The sequence below is a fragment of the Pristis pectinata genome, chromosome 10 (assembly GCF_009764475.1).
Source record: "Pristis pectinata isolate sPriPec2 chromosome 10, sPriPec2.1.pri, whole genome shotgun sequence".
Lineage (NCBI taxonomy): Eukaryota > Metazoa > Chordata > Chondrichthyes > Rhinopristiformes > Pristidae > Pristis > Pristis pectinata.
In genome coordinates this window covers 76,976,161-77,000,016 of record NC_067414.1, presented here as the reverse complement: position 1 = coordinate 77,000,016, position 23,856 = coordinate 76,976,161, and the positions used below count along the sequence as shown (strand labels likewise).

The following is a 23,856-nucleotide window of genomic DNA, read 5'->3' as shown; positions in this document are numbered from 1 at the left end:
CTGCAGATACTGGAATCTGGAGCAACAAACAAGATGCTGGAGGAACTCAGTGGGTCAGGCAGCTTCTGTGGAGGGAAATGGACAGTCAGTGTTTCGGGTTGAGACCCTTCATCTGAACTGATACCTTTATCCCAAAAATACAATCACCACTACAATGAATGGACTCAGATTCTGTGCCAGATACAACCTGGAGTAGCTTTCTTCAGGATAACTGCTAGGAATTCTGTCAGCATCCTGATTCACTCTGTAATGCAGCCAGAAAATTGCTGTGGAGTTGTCAGCAACATTGGAATTGTCAGCAAATTCCAGCAAAGTCTGCCTTAGCTGCATCTTTTGGCTACAAGAATGTAATTACTTCTATTGCAGGATTTGTTTTTTCTTTGTGAAGGACAGAGCCACAACAATATGAATTGGCTGATAACTTTTTCTAATTTTACTGACTTTACTTATACTGCCCTTTCTTTAGTAATGTGTATTTCTGGGTTTTTTTGAGCTGGTAATAATTACAAAAAATCCAGGAAATATTCAGAAAGTTAGACACATCTGTAGTGAGAGGAAAGCGGAGGAATTTACCAGTGAGTCAAATAAGAAAGAAACTCCACATGTATTTTACTTGGTGTTGCTCTGGTTCTATGCTGTAGGCTGGTATAAAGTCAACTAATGTGAATTACAAAATCAGCTCTGTAGCGCCAACTTCTTCAGCTTGAATGTTTCCAAGAGCTCACCTTCCTCTCAATGTCATCTGCATATTAAAGTCTTGGATGAATGACCATCTGTAGTATGGATATCTCAATAAATAAAGGTGACTGTAAAATTGAAATATGGGTATGACTATAACTACATTAGAACCCTTTCACTTCTCATTCTTTGCTCACTTTTGCTGAATCCTTATTGTCTGTCTGTGCAGTGGCATTCTCTTGATAGTTTGCTTCTTCTCTCATCACTGGTATGTTCTATCAGAACACTAAAGCACTCAGTGTCACCTAGCAACAGGTGCTATAATATTTTAACAATTAATTAGAGCCAAAATGTGAACAGTTAAAACATGTATCACAAATTATTTGTGATAACTGTGCAAAGAAGTCATCATTTTAATCACATAATGCTAATTCATCATTTTACAATAATAAATAATTCATTATCAACAGTTTGTGTTTGACTTTTATAGGTCAGCATTCGTGACTGGTTATGGGCTGAAAAGATCTACAACCTCTGCGAGATTCTTTGTAAAGTTCATAAGGTAACTGTCTCTGTGTGATGGTGAAAGGGCATTAGCTGTCTGAAGTACAGAACAATGATCATCATAGAAACAAACATGTAACAGATATTTGTGGTGCACCTATCATAGGTTAGATAATATTAAAATCAGTAAAATACAGAGTTTCACACAGTTGTGTTTATGCAGAGACGATCTTTAGTTTAGGTGAAGTGCTGTGGTTTCCAGTTAAAAACACAATGATAATCCAGTGATTACTGGATAGTCTGGAACTAATCATCTGAAGGTACGAGTTAAAATCCTACCGCTGCAGAAAATAAATCTGATTTAAAAAGCTATTATCATTAATTCTAACTATTAAACTACCAGGTTGTTTGATAAACACATTTGATTCAGCATCATCCTCTAATGAAGTAAATCTATCAGCTTTACCGAGTCCTGTTTACTATGACCTCACATCCATACTGCTCTCTGAAATAATCAAACATACGAGAAAGTGGAACCAAACTGCTTCATCAAAGTACAGTAGGAATGGACCGAAATGGTGAAGACACATACAACCTATCAGCTCTGAAAAGATACTACAGAAAACACTTAAAGACTTGCACCAAATTGGGAAATGTATACCATTGATCAGTTAGGCAGCAGGCTGACATATCTTATTCAAAATTCCATCTTTCCTTCAATGTGAAGATTTTGTGAAGTTGGTTATGCGTACTGCGAGTCTTAACCTGGTTAGGTCACCACATAATCTAACCATTTCGTTAGCCTTTGGCACCACCACATTAGGGGTCACTATGAGTGTAGGAGTTGGGACATTACGTTGAAGTTGTACGACATTGGTGAGACCACACTTGGAGTATTGTGTACAGTTTTGGTTGCCCTGTTGAAGGAAAGACATCATTAAACTAGAAAGAGTGTAGAGAAGATTTATGAGGATGCTGCCAGGACTCGAGGGCCTAAGTCATAGGGAGAGGTGGGGAAGGCTTGGATTTTATTCCTAAGAATGTAGGAGATTGAGGGGTGACCTTGTGGAGGTGTATAAAATCATGGAAGTTATAGATAGGGTGAACACACATGGTCTTTTTCCCAGAGAAGGGGAAATAAAAATTAGAGGGCTGATGCTAAATATGAAAGATTTAAAAGAGACCTGAGGAGCAAATTCTTCACACAGAGGGTGGTGCATATATGGAATAAGCCACCAGAGAAAGTGGTTGAGGCAGGTACAATAACAACATTTAAAAGACATTTGTATAAGAACATGGATAGAAGGCGTATAGAAGGATATGGGCTAAATGCAGGCAAATGGGACTAACTTGGTGGGCACCATGGTCAGCATGGATGAGTTGGGCCAAAGGGCCTGTTTCCATGCTGTATACTCTATAACTCTTTCCATTTGTGGCATTGATGTTATACAAATCTACTTCTGTTCTAACTGGAACAACCTCAATGTAATGTAGAATCCGTCTCAGTATTTACCTGTTGGATATATTTCCTCTGTACAAGTATCACATTGCCTGTACTGGTTAACTGTTTGGGTTTGAATTTACATGCCCATCCTCTGTTCTAACAACTTTCCACCTTAAAGAACAGACAAGGTAAATATGGAACAATAATTTGCTCTACTTGCCTCTATATGATGGTAGACTTTGTTTCAGGAATCACATTTTCACTGCTATCTTCTGACTATTATCTCCACTGTCCAAAAGGAAAAAGACAGTAGATACATGGAAACATTAATAAGCTTCCTGCAAGACACACATCATTACAGCTTGGAAAATATCACCAATCCTACATCATCACTGGATTACCGTCCTGATCCATCATAATTCAAACAATAGAAGTACCTTTGTCACAGCAATAGAAAATGGCAGCTCTCCACTATCTCAACAAATGCAGTTAGAGTTGACAAATAAATTCCAATATTCTGAATTTCTTGTAACACCCAATAAAACAAATAATCTCAAAATTGGTCACCTTTAAAAAATTCACATAATTATAAATGGATAGGGTAATAAGTGCTTCTTTAAACTTCTACAATCTACTTTTCCTCAGTTTTCCACCAAATGTTGTTAGTGCTTTAATTTATTTCTGTTTTATTTATGACATTCATGATATTGGATATTTGTTTCCTTTTGGAATAATTTCGTAGGGATAATATAAGCAACAGATGTTTTCTTTCCGTATTAGTGACAATAGAAAGTACATTAATGAAGAGTAGACGACTCAAGATAATTAATCTAATCAGTCTATTCTCAACATTTGATACATAAAGCTGTAATATAAAAAGGTCTTGACAGATGAAGTAAATTTGTGTGTCATAACTGTACCTTTAATTTCCTTCTCAAATAGTACTTCTTGCTTTAAGTATACAGAATAAATGTTGAGCCACATCAATTTTATTTTTAAGATAAAGTGCTGTGTATAGCTGAAACAGCAGACTTCTTGAATGCTGTAATTTTCTTAAACATCTTTCCTCTTAATCTTGGCTGACAGCAATGGCTGATTACAATATTTTATACAGTATTATCTGCCTGTAAGGATTAAATGGCTCAAAGATAATCCACTGCAGAATATTTTACAGCTCTGGCTTGCTGATGAATGCTGGCTGCAAGCAAACTTATATTTAGGTCTTCATCAGGACTGCGAACTTCAAGACCAGAGGCCCTATGGCTTCAGTATCCTGGCTGGTCAAGGCGAGAATCATTATTTCTGTGTAGAGATGGGGAGCGAGCTTGCAGTATGGGAGAAAACCTTCCAGAGAGCAGTTTTCATGGATGTGCAGAGAACAGGGGTAAGTGAAACTGGCTGAATTCTTTGTATGCAGATAAATATTTACATTGTGATAATTAATTTTCAAATGAAGAGTATATGGACACTCTATAAAGTCCATTGTTCAAATATTCATCCTGCATGGTAGTGCTTAACACATATTATTGAAGTTAATTAAACTACATTTCAGAAGCAGTGTACAATATATTGCTGCCATAATTTTGCATGGTGGGTGCTACCAGCCAGCAATGAATTTCTGGGCACATGTGCTTTTGTCTTTGATTGTGATTTGTGCACATTATCAACATTAATGCAATATCCAGGAAATAAATATTTCACTGTGAAGCTATAAAATGCTGAGCATCCCAACTTACAGAAAACAAATACATACATACATAACACCAGGCTTATGCCAATTATTGTTTCTGGATTCCAGCAAAGAGTCATTTCACAATGATTCATGCCTTAATGACTACTGACAGGTGGCTCTGATATCCAGCATCATGAAGTGCTTTGAGAGGCTGGTCATGGCACACATTAACTCCAGCCTCCCGGAAAACCTCGACCCACTGCAATTCACCTACGGCTGAAACAGGTCTACAGTGGACACCATCTCCCTGGCCCTACACTCATCTCTGGAGCATCTGGACAGTAAAGACACCTATGTTAGACTATTGTTTATTGACTACAGCTCTGCCTTCAATACTATAATTCCAACCAAACTCATCACCAAACTCTGAGACCTGGGACTCAACACCTCCCTCTGCAATTGGATCCTTGACTTTCTGACCAACAGACCTCAATCAGTGAGGATAAACAGCAACACCTCCACCATGATTATTCTCAACACTGGTGCCCCACAAGGCTGCATCCTAAGCCCCCTACTCTATTTCCTATATAGTCATGACTATGTGGCCAGATTCTGCTCTAACTCCATCTACGTTTGCAGATGATACCACCATAGTGGGCTGTATCTCAAATGACGATGAGTCGGAGTATAGGAAGGAGATAGAGAGCTCAGTGACATAGTGTCATGACAACAACAGCAACCTTTCCCTCAATGTCAGCAAAACAAAAGAGCTGGTCATTGACTTCAGGAAAGGGGACAGTGTACATGCACCTGTCTACAAAAATGGTGCCAAAGTCGAAAGGGTTGAAAGTTTCAAGTTCCTAGGAGTGAACATCACCAATAGCCTGTCCAGGTCCAACCACGTAGACACCATGGCCAAGAAAGCTCACCAACGCCTCTACTTCCTCAGGAGGCTAAAAAAATTTGGCATGTCCCCTTTGACACTCACCAATTTTTATCGATGCATCATAGAAAGCATCCTATCTGGATGCATCACAGCTTGGTATGGCAATTGCTCTGCCTGGGACTGCAAGAAAATGCAGGGAGTTGTGGACACAGCCCAGCACATCATGGACACCAGCCTCCCCTCCATAGACTTGCTATACCGCTCACTGCCTTGGTGAAGCAGCCAGCATAATCAAAGACCCCACCCACCCAGGTTATTCTCTCTTCTCCCCTATCCTGTCAGGCAGAAGATGTAGAAGCCTGAGGGCACATACCGCCACTGTGATAAGACTATTGAACGGCTCCCTTATACAATGAGATGGACTCTTGACCTCACAATCTACCTTGTTATGACCTTGCTACCTGCACTGCACTTCCTCTGTAGCTGTGACACTTTACTCTGTATTCTGTTATTGTTTTTTACCCTGTACTACCTCAATGCACTGTGTACTACTTCAATGCACTACGTAATGAATTGATCTGTATGACCGGTATGCAAGACAAGTATTTCACTGTACCTCGGTACGAGTGACAATAATAAACCAATACCAATACCAAAGGTGCTGAATCATCTGCAGGTGTCAAAATCTACCTTTTATTCACCTTAGTTAGAGAAACATTTGTTTTAATGAGTTTAATTATTTAAATGCACTTTGATTCAGCACAATGTTTACCTGGCATATAGAATCTAAAATAACTCTGACAGATTGGCATGGTCATGCAAGGGCAGTACAGTGGCGCAGCTGGTGGAGCTACTGTCTCACAATGCTGGAGACCCGGGTTCGATCTAGACATTGGGTGCTGTCTGTGTGGAGTTTGCACATTCTGGCGTGGGTTTCCCGCAGGTGCTCCAGTTTACTTCCACATGCGAGTTAGTAGGTTGCTTGGCCCTACTGTAAATTGCCCCAAGTGTGTAGATGAATGATAGAATCTGGGTGAGTTGATGAGAATGTGGGGAGAATAAAATGGGATTTGTGTAGAACTAGTGTAAATGGCTGGTTGATGGGTGGCAAAGACTTGGTGGGCTGAAGGGCCTGTTTCCATGCTCTTTCACCAGATTAAGAGAAGCATATTTATAGCAGTTCTTTGATTTTGCATCCTTCTATACACTTCTTGCTCTAAGTTCATCCTTTATCTCCCAATGTGTGCTAAATGCATACAAAGTATCTGCGAGTGAAGAGAATGATCAAAAAAGATCAGCACCAGTATAAAGAAAGCCTGAAGCTTGTATTTTTGCTGCTCAAAATCCATTAATTTTCTACCTTACCAAAAATGAAATCTTAAAAATGATTTCCATTCTGACCTTCCTGGCGTGTGCATTCACTCCTCAGTGTCACCGCACAGAATGGATGATAACACTTAGCAGCTTATGTCTTTTCCCATCCCTGTTGGTATAGTGTGAATTTCAAAAGTATCACATTTTTTGTTGCATAAATGAAAAGTATCCAGGGAATATGAAGAGACAGTAGAATTCTTGAAGTTCAATCTCACCAACAAGTCATTGTTTTAACTCTGATTACTACTTTTTCAGATTGTGCTATGGAAAAAATCAATTATAATAAACATAAGAGAATTATATTCTTAAAGCATCGCTAATAAAATAATATTCATGCCAAAATGGACAACATTGACTTTATTTGGTGTTATCCAGTACAGAGTAAACATTTCATTGGATTTTTGGGAGTAATGCAGAAAATGCGTTTTTGTTTTCTCAATTCTTTAATTTAATCACTGGTCATAATGCAAACAACACTTTTTGTGATTGTATAGAATTTCTGAGAAAACTATTCCCAAGGGGCTAAAAACAACATTAGCCAATAGCTTGAACAAAGATTTATTAAAGCAATCCATCTTTGGTATAAATGTCTGGTCAGAAGTATTTTCTTTCACGGTAACATTAGGTTAAATAAGAAAAGTAATAATAAGAAAGTGTCATTTGAATGTTTTAATTGGAAGTAGTTTTGTTACTGCACATTTAACCAGCAATGATGCCATGTTACTGCAACCTTTAATTTTCTCACTGCAACATTTAACTAACACTGCTCCCATGCTGCTATTTCAGTGTCCATCCACCTACATGATAGACAGGCAGCATCTTGGCACTTACCGAGACTGAATCATTCAAATTGTGATCCATTTTCATATGTTCTTAGCCTGGAGTAGCATTGTATGTTCAGAGGCAATAGTCTCTTTAGTTTCCAGTGTTAGTGTGTTCATTCATCCCCAAGTTTGCTGTGAAGGTCAGTGGTGATAATGTAAAAAGATAATGCAAAACATTCAAATTAAAATGTCTGTCTGCTGCAATATTCTCCTGAAAACGTTTCTGTACAATTGTATAAGATGCATTTGGATGGTAAGAACAACAATTTGGATTTACTTCGTACCTTTCCGAAAGTAAAATTTTCCAAGGTGTTTCTCAGGAGCATTTAGTTTAAAATAGCTCTGACAGAAAGCTGTTTGTTTTAGTATTTAGGCTAAACTGATGTAGTATATGCAGATTGCATAGACCTAAACTGTCTCGGAAGAGTAAGATTTCCTACTACACTCTGGTATCGTATTAGAAATGACTATAACTACAGAGCTAGTCCACAGCATTATATCATGACTGTGCTGTCTAGCATTTCCTAATACCTGTTACACGTACAATATATCAAGGCCTGAGTCACTCGTACAACTGCAGTTCTAGACCACTTCACACCAACATTAAAGATGGGGAGTGACACACTGATATGGTCCTCAGTCACTTGTGATAAACTCACAAAATGTTCACGCAATACAGGTGGCACTGAAATGCAGATCCTTTGACTTTGCATGGATGCTAAGCTAGTATACTAGCTCTGGTATATGTAGAGTGTATGTAGACCTGAAACTGTCTCCAAAGAGTAAGATTTCCTGCTTCACTCTGGTGTCAGATGTTACATAGCTGGTGTGCATTTCTACCCTCGAGATCATTTAGCATCAAAACTAGACTGATGAATATTAAAGTTTGTCTCCATGATTTTGAAAGACAGAAATATTTAAATTCAATGTCAGGGTGTCACCAGGAAACCGTTAAGCATAAACACCAAGGAACATTGGAAGGGTAGAATGATAGAACATGCCAAGCAGACAAGATAAAAGAAATCTATAGCAGATAAATAAAATCCTATGATTTACATTATTCTACAGAGACTTCTGTAAAAACAAGCTTTTTAACTACTGTTTGCCCATGAAAGAATAATTAAAGTTGATGATTTGCAAAGATGTTCAAAAACCATGCACATAACTTAGAAGCTGTACTTTTCCCCACATTAGCATGTCTGATGTTGCAGTCAGCTGTGGAATCATGATTCATAGACCACATTAACTACAAATCATGTTCTTTCTCAGCATGTCATGTACCTATGGTAATAAATTAGATCAATTAAGAACAGAAATTGCCTGTGGCATTAGGGTGGAATGGCGCATGTCGGTAGTTTTCTCTCCTTCCTGCATTCATTCTTTTGGGATTTTTATCTGCCATAAAAACTCATCCTGGTTGTCAGCATTTGTTTTCCTTCTCTATCATACTGCATATGGAGGTGCTTAATACATGTGGTTCACTCAACATGAAGTAATTTAATTATTCTTTTGATGTGTCATATATGTTTCAATCAATTACCTCTCATGCAAGTGGTGACTTTGGGAGCTATCCAATTGAGAGATCAGAATTAAAAGTAGAAAATGCCTGAAAATTGAAGCATATTAGTTAACATTTGCAAAGACCAAAAAGATGTTTGAACGTAATCATAACAAAAAACAGACTTGGTTTAACCTTTTATTTAGTTCAAACACAAAACTTTGCGGGTTACTTTTGCCTGTGTTAAAGTAAGAGCATATGAACAGGGTATTCAGTATCTTGCTCCTACCTGGCCTGACAATCTTCTTTTTCCTTTAACCTAACCTAGATGAAAGAATTCACAGAGGAATGCCTCAACTTTGTTCAACATTCAGCCGCATATTTCAGCAACAGAATATTTGTTAAAGTAAAAGAGTACATTTTCAGAAGGTGCCACAACCTTTATCTAAGATTAAACTTCGGTTATAGTAATGACACTATCTATATTTTGTAATCTAACTTAAGTACTTAAGATAGAAATCATGTAATAAAGTAAGATAATCATTGCCGACCTCTTTTGTGAGAATTTTTGGAAACAAAAAATAAAACAAAAGCTTAATGAAACGTCCAAACTCTAAATGTCAATTAGGAGTTTGAAAGAAATGTAAAGCAGACTTATCATGGGTGGTAATATGATCTGAAGCTTTTTGATATTGAATCGGGAGATATGGAATAAGTGCAGGAAAGTGAGAGTGAGGCTGAAGGTCAGCCATGATCTTTTAGAATGGTGGACCAGACACAAATGACCCACTCTGGCTTCTATTTCTTATGTTCTGATATTTTTATGAATTGATATCTAAGATAATAAATCCTATGAAATTGTATCTTGTACTATAGGCCCCGCAATAGTCAGTGGGAATTAGAGGAGCAAGTATACAGGGAGATTGTAGATAGTTATAGGAATAATGGGGTTATAATAGCAGGTGATTTGAACTTCCCTTATATTGACTGGGACTGCCGTAGTGCTAAGGGAATAGATGGGGCAGAATTTGTTAAGTGTGTCCTGGAAAGTTTTCTCAAGCAACGTATAGATGGCCCTGCTATAGAGTGGGTGATACTCAATCTCTTCTTGGGAAATGAGGCTGGGCAGGTGACTGAAATGTCAGTGGGTGAATATTGGACTAGTGACCATAATTCTATTAGTTTTAAAATAATTATGGAAAAATATAGGACTGGCCCGCAAGTTAAAGTCCTAAATTGGGCGAAGGATAATTTTGATGGCATTTGGCAGGAACTTGCAAAGGTTGATTGCAAGAGATTGTTAACAGGTAAAGAACATCTGGCAAGTAGGACACTTAAAAATGAGAGATAGGGGGATTTTATGGTCAACATGTTCCTGCAGAAAGTGCATTTGGTTCATTTCCACTGTTTTATCAAGAATTATTTTTTCTTGGTCACAATGAGGTGGACTTTCTTGCCAAGGAGACTAATCATATTACTTTCGAATGTTCTTTCAGGAGCTGGAAAATTATGGATCTGTCCCTTTCTTTGGCTTGCTTCCTATCTGATATAGCATGCAGTCTTTAAATCAGTTTATTAAGTGTAGATTTATGTGCAAAACTTCCATTTCAAATCACACTTTTCCAATGAAGCAGTATTTCACAGACATTTTGGTTGTAGCTGATGCTGTTTCTAAAATTGATGTCTACCTGCTCTCCAGATAGTGCAGTGGTGCACTCCAAGCCTCCATTAAAGGAGCAGGGGAAGAATACTTGGTTGCAAAACCAGGAAACAGACCTCATTCTTGCTATAAGTAGGTGTTGTTAGGCAGACTTAAATGTGAAATTTTATGGTTTGTTTTGCTGTTAATTTAGTTGCATATTATAGCTGAAGCTGACTGTCGCAGCCTCTACCGATTTACTTGCAAGTCACCTGCAAACCTGAAGCAGCATATAAGGGCAGATCACTGAAGCACAGGCAGGGGCAGTGAAGCAAAAACACCAATGCACATGAGAGCATATTTCTCAGAAGCATTTAGCATTGTGTGATAACTTAGTTACCTTTACCTTATCTTATTTGATTTTGTTATTAAAATCTAGATTCTTCATTATTCCTGTGCTGGCAAGCACATGAATTTTATATTCCTTCACCTAAGTCTGCAATTATATAACACGATTAATGTCAGATGGTTGACTGTAGAATTCAAAGCATGGGTGATAAACCTAGAATTATACCACAAGATGTGTCTCACACTGTACTTTCCAGGAAAGACAGAAGTAGTGAAATCCATCAAAAAAAGACAGAGTACACAGAGATTTGGTCTTCCAGTGGCTGCTGTTAATGTTGAAAGTGTGCATGACAGCATTTTCTTTTTCAGAACACTAAAAAAGCTGTAAGTTGCCCAGATGGTTCAAGTAGGAGTCTGAGAAATGTTGATGCAGTAATACTCCACTTCAGTCTATGCCAACCCCAAACTGTATGAGCCAACTTCTTGGATCAGTTAGCTGTTGTTGGTTTTAAGAAAGACTGCAGGGTGTCTCAAAATGCTTGACAGCTATTGATGTAATGTACTTCTGAGGTATGGCCATGTATTCAATTTTTAAATTGGTTTCAGATTTACTGATCCCACTGCAACTTTCAGTGGACTTCACATTGAATCAGAATAAAATAGGGCTATAATTGCAGCTATCAAAAAAGAAATCTGAAACAGATTTAATATCAGGACAAAATCTAGCCCACCATTCCTAAACTTATAGCAAAAATTATAAATATGTTGCATTGTTATTGAGCACCAGTTAGCTGTTACTTATCAGATACCTTGAAATCCAGATCCAAAATTAATAGGACCATAGCTGACTCTAACTTTAGAAACATGAGGAAAGTACCAAAAGAGATATTCTGTAAAATCTCAAAGCTGACAAAAAAATTTTAAGTCTGATGAAATCAGATGTTTTACCTTGTGTCAATTTGGAAAGTGTTTTCCATTTGGGAAATGTTTTCTATTTGGTTCTTTTACATGATTGTGGATACCATTAGTGTGTTTTTGAAATAGCTGGACATCAGATGAAAGCTACCTTTTGTTACATGACTTCAGATTTTGGCCAACACCAGACTACGTGTGAAAGCCTGTCAAAGTGATTGATCCAGGAATTAAGCAGATACTGTACGATTCAAGATGCATATTATTCATAGCTCAGTGAGTGTCAGGCCAAGACAATGATTGTCAAATTAATCATCACTGTGCCATTATCCTCCCTTGATTTCTACCTTGTCTCTGATCTGCAGTGAAGCAATCTATCTTTTACAGTGCAAAGGTTGCGTGCGATCTATATTCTCTTGGAACCTATAGTTCTGATATCAGCTGAGTTTCAGCATCTGGCTTGGTGCTAATAGCCTGATACCAGTGTGAGGCATGCAATTGTGTGAGAGAGAGGGCCAAGCTTCAAGCTATCATTGTCTTATCCATTGAAGGATGGACCTTACGCCCAACAACCTCAGGACAAAGGTTCTCCGCCAAATCAACATGTCCCTGCTGTACAAAACCACTCTCCAACAATAAGCATTCATGATGAAAGCCTGGAAAACACAGACCACTTGCATATCTCAGGAGACACCACTCAGACATCAGTGATGAAATTCACCACTGCTTCCAATGCGCATGCACAGCCTTGACTGATTGAAGAAGAGGGTACTTGAAGATCGAGACCTCAAGCTTGGCATAAAAACTCCAGGCAGCAGTTCTCCCTGCCCAGCCTGAGTTCTGGACTGCATACAGTGGACAGCTTAAGGCACTGGAAGAATACCACCAATGATATTTTGACAAAAGCCTCCAAGTCCACCAGAAGACTAAGTGAACCCTCTGCCAAGACAACATCCCAGGGCAGCTCCTTTGTACAGGTGACCTAGTTTGCAAGCCTGACACTAAACTCCTGAAGCAGCCACTCTGTTTCCAGCTCTGTCAAGGTAACAGTTAGCTGGATAGACTGAGGAAAAGATTCAAAGATATGTTCAAAGTCTCATGAAGAAATGCAGCATCCCCACTGACTCCTGGGAATCCCCGGCTCATGACCATTCAAAGTGGAGAAGGAACATTTAGGATGGTATTGAAAATCTCGAGTGCATGCATCAGGGGCACACAAAAGCTCTGCATGAACCATGGCAGCAGCACACCGCCTCACGAATTGCCCACTCATTAGGCACCTCCTGGCCCAGCTGCGGAACGGTCTGAGCTTCTCTCATTGACCTCAACTGTTACTCCAAACATGAAAACCATAATGGAAGCAAGTATCCTCAATCCCATAGGAATGCCCAAGAAGCAGCTGCTAATCAGGAAAGAAGTCAGGCTGGGTGGGGACCGGAGGGGAGGGGAGGTGAGTGCAGAAGAGATTATGTTGTTGGAAAATGTGGAAATATGATTTCTTTAAATTCAAACTACAGTTTAAGCTAAAAATGAAGTATCTCACATGCTACATGCAGCCAAATTTAGTTGATGGGGAAGAGTGTGGGTGGGTGGGGGAGTGGGGCAACTGTCTATTGGGCAGCTAGGCAGCTGAGGGGCAGAGATTTGTCTCTGAGGGGAGAGAAGTGGTGAATAATGGCAGTGGTAATGTGTCCCTCACGTTCCCAGGACAGCAGAGTTGCTTCATCAAGGCTCATGCAAAATAGACAGCCTTGTAGATTCTAAGTGTGTGGTGAGACAGCTGACTAACTTCCTGCAAATATTCAAGAACATTGACCAAAATATTAAGTATCAAGCAAGGTGGCTTCATGATATAGTGCAAGAGAGTCATGGCACCATAATGGAAGCAGCCAGCATCTTGCCCCATGCCTCTTATATCTGTGACGTACTCATCCCAAGACTGTATGAAGCTAGTGTTTTGTTGGAAAATATAGTGCCACAAAAGATTTATTCGTTTCTATCAAGTCTGCTCAAGTAGAACTGGACCTCAGTGTCAACTGATCTTGGAACCTACCTAAAAATCTGGCAAAGCTGATCACAGTACACCATTAATAGTCCTCTATCCTCTATCAGTGCCACACGTTCTCTTTCCACCATTTAAGGACAAAAGGAAGCATGGTGTGTCTGCAGAAAGGAGAGAGTGACCTGTAGGTAGGGAGTTTTCACTTGTGCCTCCTGGAATTTTGGGAAAACAGCGATTGCGACTTCCCTCACAGAACTACAAATTGTGTTCACCTAATTATTCTCCAGCCAACTGGAAGCATACAACAACCTGGTGAGGTAAACGCAGGAGATTTTCCATCTGAGCCTCATGAACGTGATGGAAATAAGAGGACAGGGTCCAGTTGATATCATAGGATCTTTTCCTGCTTGGGGTTTCCAATGGAGCCTATTTGGCACACCAGCACCAGAAAGGGGATTTATTCATTTTACCTGCTTGCCTTGTCAAGTTGAGTTGGTCCAATTAACTCATTCTCCAAGTAATCAATAGATTTTATAACACATTAACCTGAAATAGACAAACTTTTCAGCAAGCTCAACTAGGTTGCATAAAATTATTCCAATTTCAAAAAATAAATGATTTATAGAAAATTTCTTGTACACCATTTTCTTCTCCCCAACTGTTTAGAGGATTCTCTTTGAAAAAAGTCTTTCTCAAACTTTCCCCAGGAAGAATGACATAAATAGTCTATATCATAGTATAGAATTTTGTCCAAGTGTATATATTTAATTTTTAAAAATATTTTCATTATCGTTTTCAACATTGAGATTACCACCAAAGTCTAGTCTACAAGAATCTTCTTCACAACATATGGCATGATATGTATGATCAGAACATCAGAAATTCTGCTGTTGGTTATATGTGCTTTAAAATTAAAATTAAAGGAAGTGGATGATGGATATACATTCAATGTGTCAGAGCTAGGAAAAGTTCAAAATGAATCATGTTTTAAGTTGCAGAGAAGTTGGAGGGGTGGAGGGAACAAGGGGAATGTCACTTCAGTGATAGTCTGGAGACCAAGTGAAGGCTTATAAATTATAAATTACCTGTCTAGAGGTGAGGTAGATAGAAGGAGATGACTGAAGATAGAGGAGAGAGTGAATAAAAAGTCGGAGCTGTGCAATACTGGACACTGAAGGTGCTGGAAATCTGCAATAAAAAACATTGCTGGAACTACCCAGTAGGTCAGGCGGCATCTGTGGAGAGAGGAAAATTGAGATACTATTCCAGATGGATAAGCTTCCATCAGAACTGACTAGTCCTGAGATAGAAACTGGAAAAGCTAGTTATTGCTGAATTTAATGTCGAGTCCCAAGGACTGATTTGTGCCTTGTCAGAAGATGAAATGCCATTCATCGAGCTTACAATGGACTTTTTTGGAACACTATAAGAGGCCAAGGACGGAGATGTCAGAGTGCGAATGGAGATGGAGAATTAATGTGTAAACACATGCCCAAGAATAAAAATGACATTAATTTATCAGGCTATCTTGGAAAGTTTTACAGCCAGTTAGCCACTATCAAATTCTGGTCATGGTTGTAATCTGGGAAACCAATCTGCACACATCAAGGACCCAAAAAAAAAACACATTATAAGAACTAGTTAACATGTTTTTACAACATTGGTTGAGTGATAAATATTGGCCAGGAGAATTTTCCTGCTCTGTTTCAAAATGGTGCCAATGTATCTTATACATCCATCTATGAATGCATCTGGAGTGTTTGTTTAATGTTCCTTCTGAAAGATGACACCTCCAACAGTGCAGTGCCCTACAGAACTGAACTGGACTGACAAGCTAGAAGTTAATTGATAGCAAGTCTCAAATGTTATCCCTGCTGAAACTGAATAACTCAAGACTAAACGGTGAAGTGAGAATCACCCTACTCTGTAAAACACAAGCCTAAACTATTATTTATTCAATGAAACATAGAGATTTGATGATGTACTACAGTGTTTCACTTGAAAATGTGAAGAATCCACAGCTCATTAATTCCCAAACTGCCAGCAGCTCGAGAAAATTCCTGGCATTGTGTCTGACCATTTATTTTTTACAGTTATCAGCTCACATAGTTTTCAAACAAATCATTTTTAACCACACTAAAGCTCCTCAGGAGTATCTTTGTTATTGTAATATTAGTCCTATAAATCTGTCTTGATGCCTTGGTCTGATTTTCTCTTTCCATATTCTGTCCTTTTCTCTGATTTGTGTATTGAAATTCAGCGATTACCAAGAATTCTCCACTGCTATCCTTCTGATGCAGTTTACTGGAGATTGGCAGGAATCCCACCCTACCAAAACTCGTTTGGCTGTAGTATGGCTGCTACAAATACCCAAACCTCAGAGGGGTAGCCAATGGGATCTGGAAGGTGGAGAGAAGTAGGATGGCAGCACCAGAGCCAGGATGAGGGAGGAAGAGAAAGAGACAAAAAGATTCATTAACCCTATTGGAATATTCATGTCAATGTCTGATATAAATTGTTGGTGAATAAGTACAAAACCATAACATGTATCAAGACAATTCACTATTGAAGTCAGTTGAGTTCTACTATTTCATTTCTAGCTTTTTGCTAGATTTGCCATAATGTGAAAAGCCTCACATGGAATAAGAGTAATAGATTTGGAAGCAATAATAATAACATAGAGATGCTAAGCTTACGAACAGTTTTTGCATTAACTTCTGAAAAGAGAGCACAGAAGAAGGAACAGATCTGGTATAGGAAAAGTTAACTTGTCTTTTCTTTATTGATGTTCAACTTTTCTCTATTATTGCATGTTTGGAAATATTATATCATACATGATGTTTTTACCCATGAGATCCTACATGGAAAGTTTAAGATTCCCGCCTCAGTCACAAAAGCCCCTGTAAGGCAGAACCAAAAGCTAATACTGCTGTGTAGATAGTATGGCAGAAGATCTTTGAGCCACACAACTTTACACTGCTTCCCATCAACTTGCCATCCAGAATTGATAGGAATTAAATGAAGCCAGGGGAATTACCCACTCATCTGAACTTGTCCATGACCAATGATGTGATAGTCAACCCTCATATCTCGCGAGGGTCTACAAGACAGTGTTAGTAAGTGGTGAGTGGCAATGCTTGGTATTAACTGTGGAGCTGGGATGAACACTCCTGCTCTTTTGTGGACTAAAATAAGGCAAGTATGAGTAATTTAATCTACCTTTTGAATAATAGCCTCCAATGGGGTGACAGATTGGTGCACCAGATAGTGATGCTGCCTCACAATTCCAGCAAAAGGGTTTGATCCTGACCTTGGTTATTGTCTGTGTGGAATTTGCTGATTTTCCTTGTAACCATCTTCGTCTCCTCCTCATGCCAAAGGTGTGCTGTTGGTGGGTTAATTAGCTCCTGTAAATTGTCCCCAGTGTAGGCGAATGACAGGAGAATGGGTGGTGGGGGGAGGGAGTTAGTGGGGATGCAAGCAGAGAAACAGGATTGGTGTCAATGGATGCTTGATGATCAGGGTTGACAGAGTATGCTGAAAGGATTCTTTTCGTGTTTTAATGCCTTATGGTCCACTTAAACACTGGTTTAAAATGTAAAGAAGCCTGACCCAGGCATTAGACAGATGCCAAAAGGAAACTGTCTTATGGCATTAGATGGCATTTTCAGACTAGTGATGTAGACCGCTACTGGCCAGCTTCAGTATGCCGAGAGCGCTGAGCAGCACTCTTCTGTTCTTGGTATTGAATGAGTGTGCTCAACTCTCCTGGCATCCTGAGGTCTACCATGTTCACAGCTGGAGATGTGTTAAAATTCTGGCCCATTCACTTGTAGGTACACAATTTTCTTGCAAAAATTGTGTTATCAGGAAGCAATATTTAGATCTGGTACAATTCAGCTTTATTAACTGCTGAAAAAATGGATAATATAGATGCAGAGATTAATTGGAGAATTTTTTGTTGAAATAAACAAAAACAGGACTTTCTCCCTCATAATTAACAATATTTCCCATAGAATAGTTGTTACTATTTTAATTAAATCCTTAATAGATAAAAAGGAGAAGGACTTTGAATATTGGCAGGATGGGTAAAGCTACAAGCAATCAAATAACTTCTGAAACAAAATGATCTTCTCACCATCTGACTATGGAAAGCTGCACAAGAGAAATCACCTATTCACATTGTAAATGTAGGTTCTATTGGTGAATTCCTATGTTGGTCATTTCATATTTTATGCTTTTGGTCGATGAACTTTTGACCAGAGATACAAAACAAGATGAATTTCTCTCTCTATTATGTTGCTGAATGCATCATATTGTTATAAATGCAAAGTATGTTGATTCTTTTCATACAAATGACTAATTTTAAACTTGGGTGTTACACGGATGCAGTAAACATATATTAGCTTACTTCATCAATTTGAGTGCAGAACATAAAATTAATTCCACTACATCACACATTGTAAAGTATGTACCCTGCTGTACTATCAGTTTAAACTGTTCTCCTGGCTGTCAGATGGAAAAGGTATTGCACATCTCTTTGCTCTGAATATAATTTCTTGACAATGTCTTATGGGATAAAAATTTGCCCAAACCAAAACAATCACGTTAATTGTTAAAACTATTTAAATAATACATTTTGGCATGCTTTTGACGGATCTCTTCCTTGGTACAAATACTTCAGATTATCTCTTGCTCACTAGCCTTTTCCAAACCAAGAATTCCAGTGGTGCCAACCTTATTGTCATATTCACTGCCAGGCAATGTTACTGTTAAGAATTTTAAAAAACCTGTTTTAATTTATTTCTGTGTTTCTCAGTTTCCTTCTCAACCTAGTTCTTAACAAGCACAACAAAAGGGACAGTTCAAAATGTTTTTTTTTAATTGGCTTTAGGTCCTATACATTCATTTACAATTAAGTCCAGATGAAGGGTGAATATTGACTGTACATTTCCCTTCATAGCTGCTGCCTGACCTGCAGAGTTCCTCCAGCACTTTGTGTGTTGCTTCACAATTAAAGTGTTGGATTTCAAAATAGCGCAACATGTCAAAAAATATGAAGTCTGATTCTCATTCATTGTTTTATCAGAAACGAAAGATTTAACTTTCAACAGAACTTTGACATCTGTGGAATAAGGTACATGTCATTAACTTAAAAGCTGTAAAATTGCTCCAAGTGTGCATAGTATCACTGAAAACCATTTGCGATTGGCATAAGATAGATATCAAACTGCTAAGCTTTAGGACTTGGGCGGCAGAAATAACAAAGGAAATGAATGTGTTTTCATGTTTGCTTTCCCTTGGTTCTTCTGATGAAAGAATAAATTCTGGTCTACAGTGAATACCTGCAGATTCTTTAATGTATAATGAATGCAACAGAAATGAATTGGACAGATTGTTCTTCAAGGACTCTTCCAATCAACTTTTGAGCATTGTTCGCTTCCTTCATCATTCTAATTTATAAAAGTAATATAGTTTCAGATTGAATACAGCTGAGAATTATCATGTAAGTGAAAATGTTTCATTTATTTCTTCCCTAAGTGTTAAATTTGCAGTAGCATTGGACAGTAGCCTGGGTTTAAAACTTCAACATGTATGTTAACATTTGTGACATAAGAGTCAACTAATGAATAATTTGTACAATTTTCAGATTTTTATGAGCACTAGTCTATTCCTTAGTCTAAAATTTCTCGGTGAATTCATTAAGATTTACTCAGGAGCTCCATAAATTCTGTAACTTTACTACACTATGGGTGAAGAAATTTCTTCTCATCTCGATTCTGAATGGTCGGTTCCTTATCCTGAGTTTGTGACCTCTAGTTCTTGATGCTCTATCCAGGACAAAAATCATCTCTGCCTCTAGCTTGTCAACTGCCTTGACAATTTTGTATGTTTCACTGAGCCCATCTCTGATTCTTCTAAAATGAGAGAGTATGCGCCCAATCTGAGCAATCTCTTTAGGAATCAAGGAATATCAGGATAGTGAGGAAAAATTGTGCTGAGGTAGATCAGCTGTGAACTTGACAAATGGCTGATCTACTACCTCAGGAGATCAGCCATTCATCAAGAGCAAACTGGCCTATTCCAGCTCCTATTTCTGTACTTATATGTCAAACCCACCATCATAGGCATCAATCTCCTGAATTCTCTTACTCTCCCTGGATTGTATGATGTCTTTATCCTTGTATTCTTTTGTGAGAAAAGGCCAATGTACTATTTTCCTTCTGAATTGTTTATTGTCCCTGCACGATAACTTTCAGTGAATCTTGTACAAGGATGATCAGGTTTCTCTGATCACTAATGTCCTTCAAGCTCTCAGCACTTTTGCCCTTCAATGCCCTTCAATCTCTCACCAGCCAAAAAACACCACTTTTCTATTACCTTCTACCAAAGTGAATGACCTCACCTCTTTCCAAATTATATTCCATCTCCTGTGTGCTCATCCACATCACCCATCCATATACCCCTGAGAACCCTCTGCATCACGAATCACAATGCCATCCAGCTTTATAACATTTTCAAACTTGGGTCTCATCTCATGCAAATCATTATTCCAGATGATAAACAGCTGGGGGCACAGCACTGATCCCAAGGGCAGTCCAAGGTCAGAGCCTCCAAACCAAAATGGTCCTTTTGTTTCTACACTCTGTTTTCTGAATATTAGCCAATCTATGACATTATCCCAATTCCACCTGCTCTATTTGTGTATTATAACCTCATGTGGGACATTATCGAAGGCCTTCAGAAAACTCCAAATACACCACATGCACTGATTCCTACTTACCTATTCTGATAGTAAGAACCTCAAAAATCTCTGACAGATTTTTCAGACATGTAAAGATGTAAGTTATACTTCCAAGGTATGAAAGCACATGTGCACTCACATGGGAAGATGCCTTTTCCACTGATGGACCCCAATTGACTAGAGCAGGCTGGTTTTGTTGTCAAAAATTCTCCACTGTGGCTAGGAGGAATGCATAGAATCATACAGCAAAGAAATGGGCCGAAAGCCCAACTTATCCACGCCAACTGTGATACCCGTCTACACTGGTCACAATTGCCCATTTTAAGCTCATTTGTTCCTATGCCTTTCCTCTCTAAGTACCTGTCCAAATGCCTTTTAAATATTGTAATGGTATGTGCCCCCATTACCTTCTCTAGCAGCTCATTCCAGATACTCACCAACATCTCTGTGACAAATTTACCACTCAGTTCTCCTTTAAATGTCTCCCCTCTCATCTTAAACCTCTGCCCTGTAGTTCTAGATTCTATCTATCCATTCTATGCATCGTTTAAATTTATAAACCTCTATTTGATCACCCCTCAGCCCCCTACATTCCAGTGAGAACAAACCCAGCCTATCGAATCTCTCCTTATCACAACAGACCTCCATTCCAAGCAACATCTTGGTGAATTTCTTCTGCACTCTCTCTATTGCTAGCACATCCTTCCTGTAGCGTACTCTGTGCTGTACAACTGCAACATGGCGTCCCAACTCTAATACTCTATGCCTCTGCCTGTGAAGACAAGCGTACCAAATGCCTTTTTCATTAAATAATCCACCTGCGCTGCCATGTTCAGGGAGCTGTGGACTTGCACTCCTAAGTTTCTCTGTACATCAACACTCCTTATGTCCCTGTCATTTACTCTATCTGCCCTGACAGAATTTGACCTCCCAAAGTGCATTACCTCACACTTGTCTGGATTAAGTTCCATTTGCCACCACTTTGCCCAGTTTACCACCTGACATTCAGACATTCAGATTTCAATATTCATTTAATATCAAGAATATTAATTTAAATGAATTACGAGACCCTACAGAGCAGGTTGGGTGCCATGTAATATTAGTCATTAAATTTAAGCATGTGAGTTTAGGCTCCTGTTTATCCAACGAAGAAACTACTTTTTACTTCTGTTCTGCACTGCTCATTGGATTAATTCAGCAATATGTTGTCTTGGAAGCTGAATCTGCCATGGTGAAGGGGAACTAAAATAGCTTTCTGACCAGAGCTAACGTTAATCTAATGCGAGGTTCAAATTTGTAGAACAAATAAAACAAAGCAAGCACAATGGTTGCAGCATTTTTTGTTTGAAGTTTCATTTACACTGCTGGCAACATCTATTTACTACCTCATGTGTGTGATTTTGTGGTGTTCCCGAGAGGTGAACACTGAGGTTGTTCCATTCCAGTTGTTTCACTGCATCTTATGTAACTGCTTCACTTGGAGAATTAAGCTAAACGCAAAAAAAAATTGCTGAGCTGTTGTTGCAAATGCTGTTGCCATCACATGACAATCTAAAAAAATCTTTTCTCTTCATTGTTAGCAACAATACAACAATCTTCAATATATTCATCAGCAGATATATACCAGCATCACTTGTAACCTCATGGGAATGCTCTCAGTCTGCCATTGTAGTCAAGCCTGGGAATCAACTCTGGTCTAATCAAGTGTGCAGAAGGACATGCTGGGAGAAACATCATGCAGAACTAAAACTGATGAGGTGCCATTCTGGTGAAGCTGCAACATAGGATGACATGTATATTAAACAGAAAAGCAGCAAGCAATATACTGAGATAAGCAATCTCAACATCAATGGATCAGGTTAAAGTTCTTTGGTACTACCACACCTAGTCATGACAATAGTGAATAAGTAACTGCCGATGGGAGAAGTAGGGTCCACGGACAACTCCATTTTCAATAATGGGGTGAGTGTCAAGTCTGAGGCACTTGTAACTATTTTGAACCAGAAGTGCCAAAGTAATGGTCCACCCCGGCACAGAAGCCAGTTTACAGCCAATTCATTTCAGTAGACATGATATCAGGAAATGGCTGAAGATGCTGGATGTACGTAGGTAGGGCTATGGACCAGACAACAAGCCAATTATGGCAGAGGCATAGAGTTACACAACACTGAAACAGCCCTTTGGCCCAGCCCATCCATACTGACCACGTTGCTTACCTGAACTACTCCCAATTTGCCTGAGTTTGGCCCATATCTCTCTAACCTTTCCTATCCACGTACCTGTTCAAATGTCTTTTAAACATTGTAATTGTACCCACCTCCACCACTTCCTCTGGCAGCTCATTCCACATACAAGACAAGACAAGATCTTTATTAATACATCGAAACACACAGTGAAATGCATCTTTTGCGTAGAGTGTTCTGGGGGCAGCCCGCAAGTGTTGCTATGCTATCCGGCACCAACATAGCATGCCCACAACTTCCTAACCTGTATGTCTTTGAAATGTGGGAGGAAACCGGAGCACCCGGAGGAGAATGTACAAACTCCTTACAGACAGCGACCGGAACTGAACCCAGGTCACTGGTGCTGTAAAGCGTTACACTAACCGTTGCACTACCATGCCTGCCCTTCTACCCACGCCTACCCACCAGCTTCTGTGTGAAAAACTTACCCATCAGGCCCCCTTTAAGTCTTTCCCCTTTCACCTTAAATCTATGCCCTCTAGTTTTAGACTTCCCTACCCTGTGAGAAAGATTGTGACCATTCACCTCATCTATACCCCTCATGATTTTATATACCTCTATAAGGTCACCCCTCAGCCTCTTACACTCTAAGGAAAAAAGCCCCAGCCTATCCAGTCTGACATAACTCAAGATCTCCAGTCGCTGTAACTTGCTTGTAATTAAGATATGTGCTCCAGAACCAGCCATCCCTTTATCCATACTGTTCTAGTACAGTTACAAGACTGGTATCAACTCAGTCATATGGAACACTTTCTAGGTATATCTTATCCACAAATGGCAGAATAAATCTGATCTATTTAAATACCATCCAATCAGACTGCTCTCAAGCATCTACAGAGTGATGGAAGATTTCCTCGTTAGTGCTATCCAATGGCGCTCACAAATATCCTACTCACCAATGCCCAGTTTGGATTTGCCCACTTGGCTCCAGACCTCGTCAAAGCCTTGGCCCAAACGTGAACCAAGGAAACAGATCCCAGAAGTGGAGTCAGAGTGACTGTCCTCGAAGTCAAGGCAACATTTCATTGTGGCATCAAGGTACCCTGGTGAAACAGAGGCATCAAAAAGAAAACACTCCAGTGGTTGG

General features: G+C 39.1%; 1 protein-coding gene across 1 annotated transcript in view; it reads left to right on the top strand.

The window, feature by feature from the left end:
• Nucleotides 1-23,856, top strand: part of sntg2 (syntrophin, gamma 2) — a 226,240-nt gene that overhangs the window by 189,994 nt on the left and 12,390 nt on the right. The window contains exons 13-14 of the mRNA XM_052025436.1: nucleotides 1,169-1,240; nucleotides 3,801-4,010. Coding sequence (XP_051881396.1) covers nucleotides 1,169-1,240; nucleotides 3,801-4,010 — 282 coding nt within the window. The remainder of the gene's footprint in view (nucleotides 1-1,168; nucleotides 1,241-3,800; nucleotides 4,011-23,856) is intronic.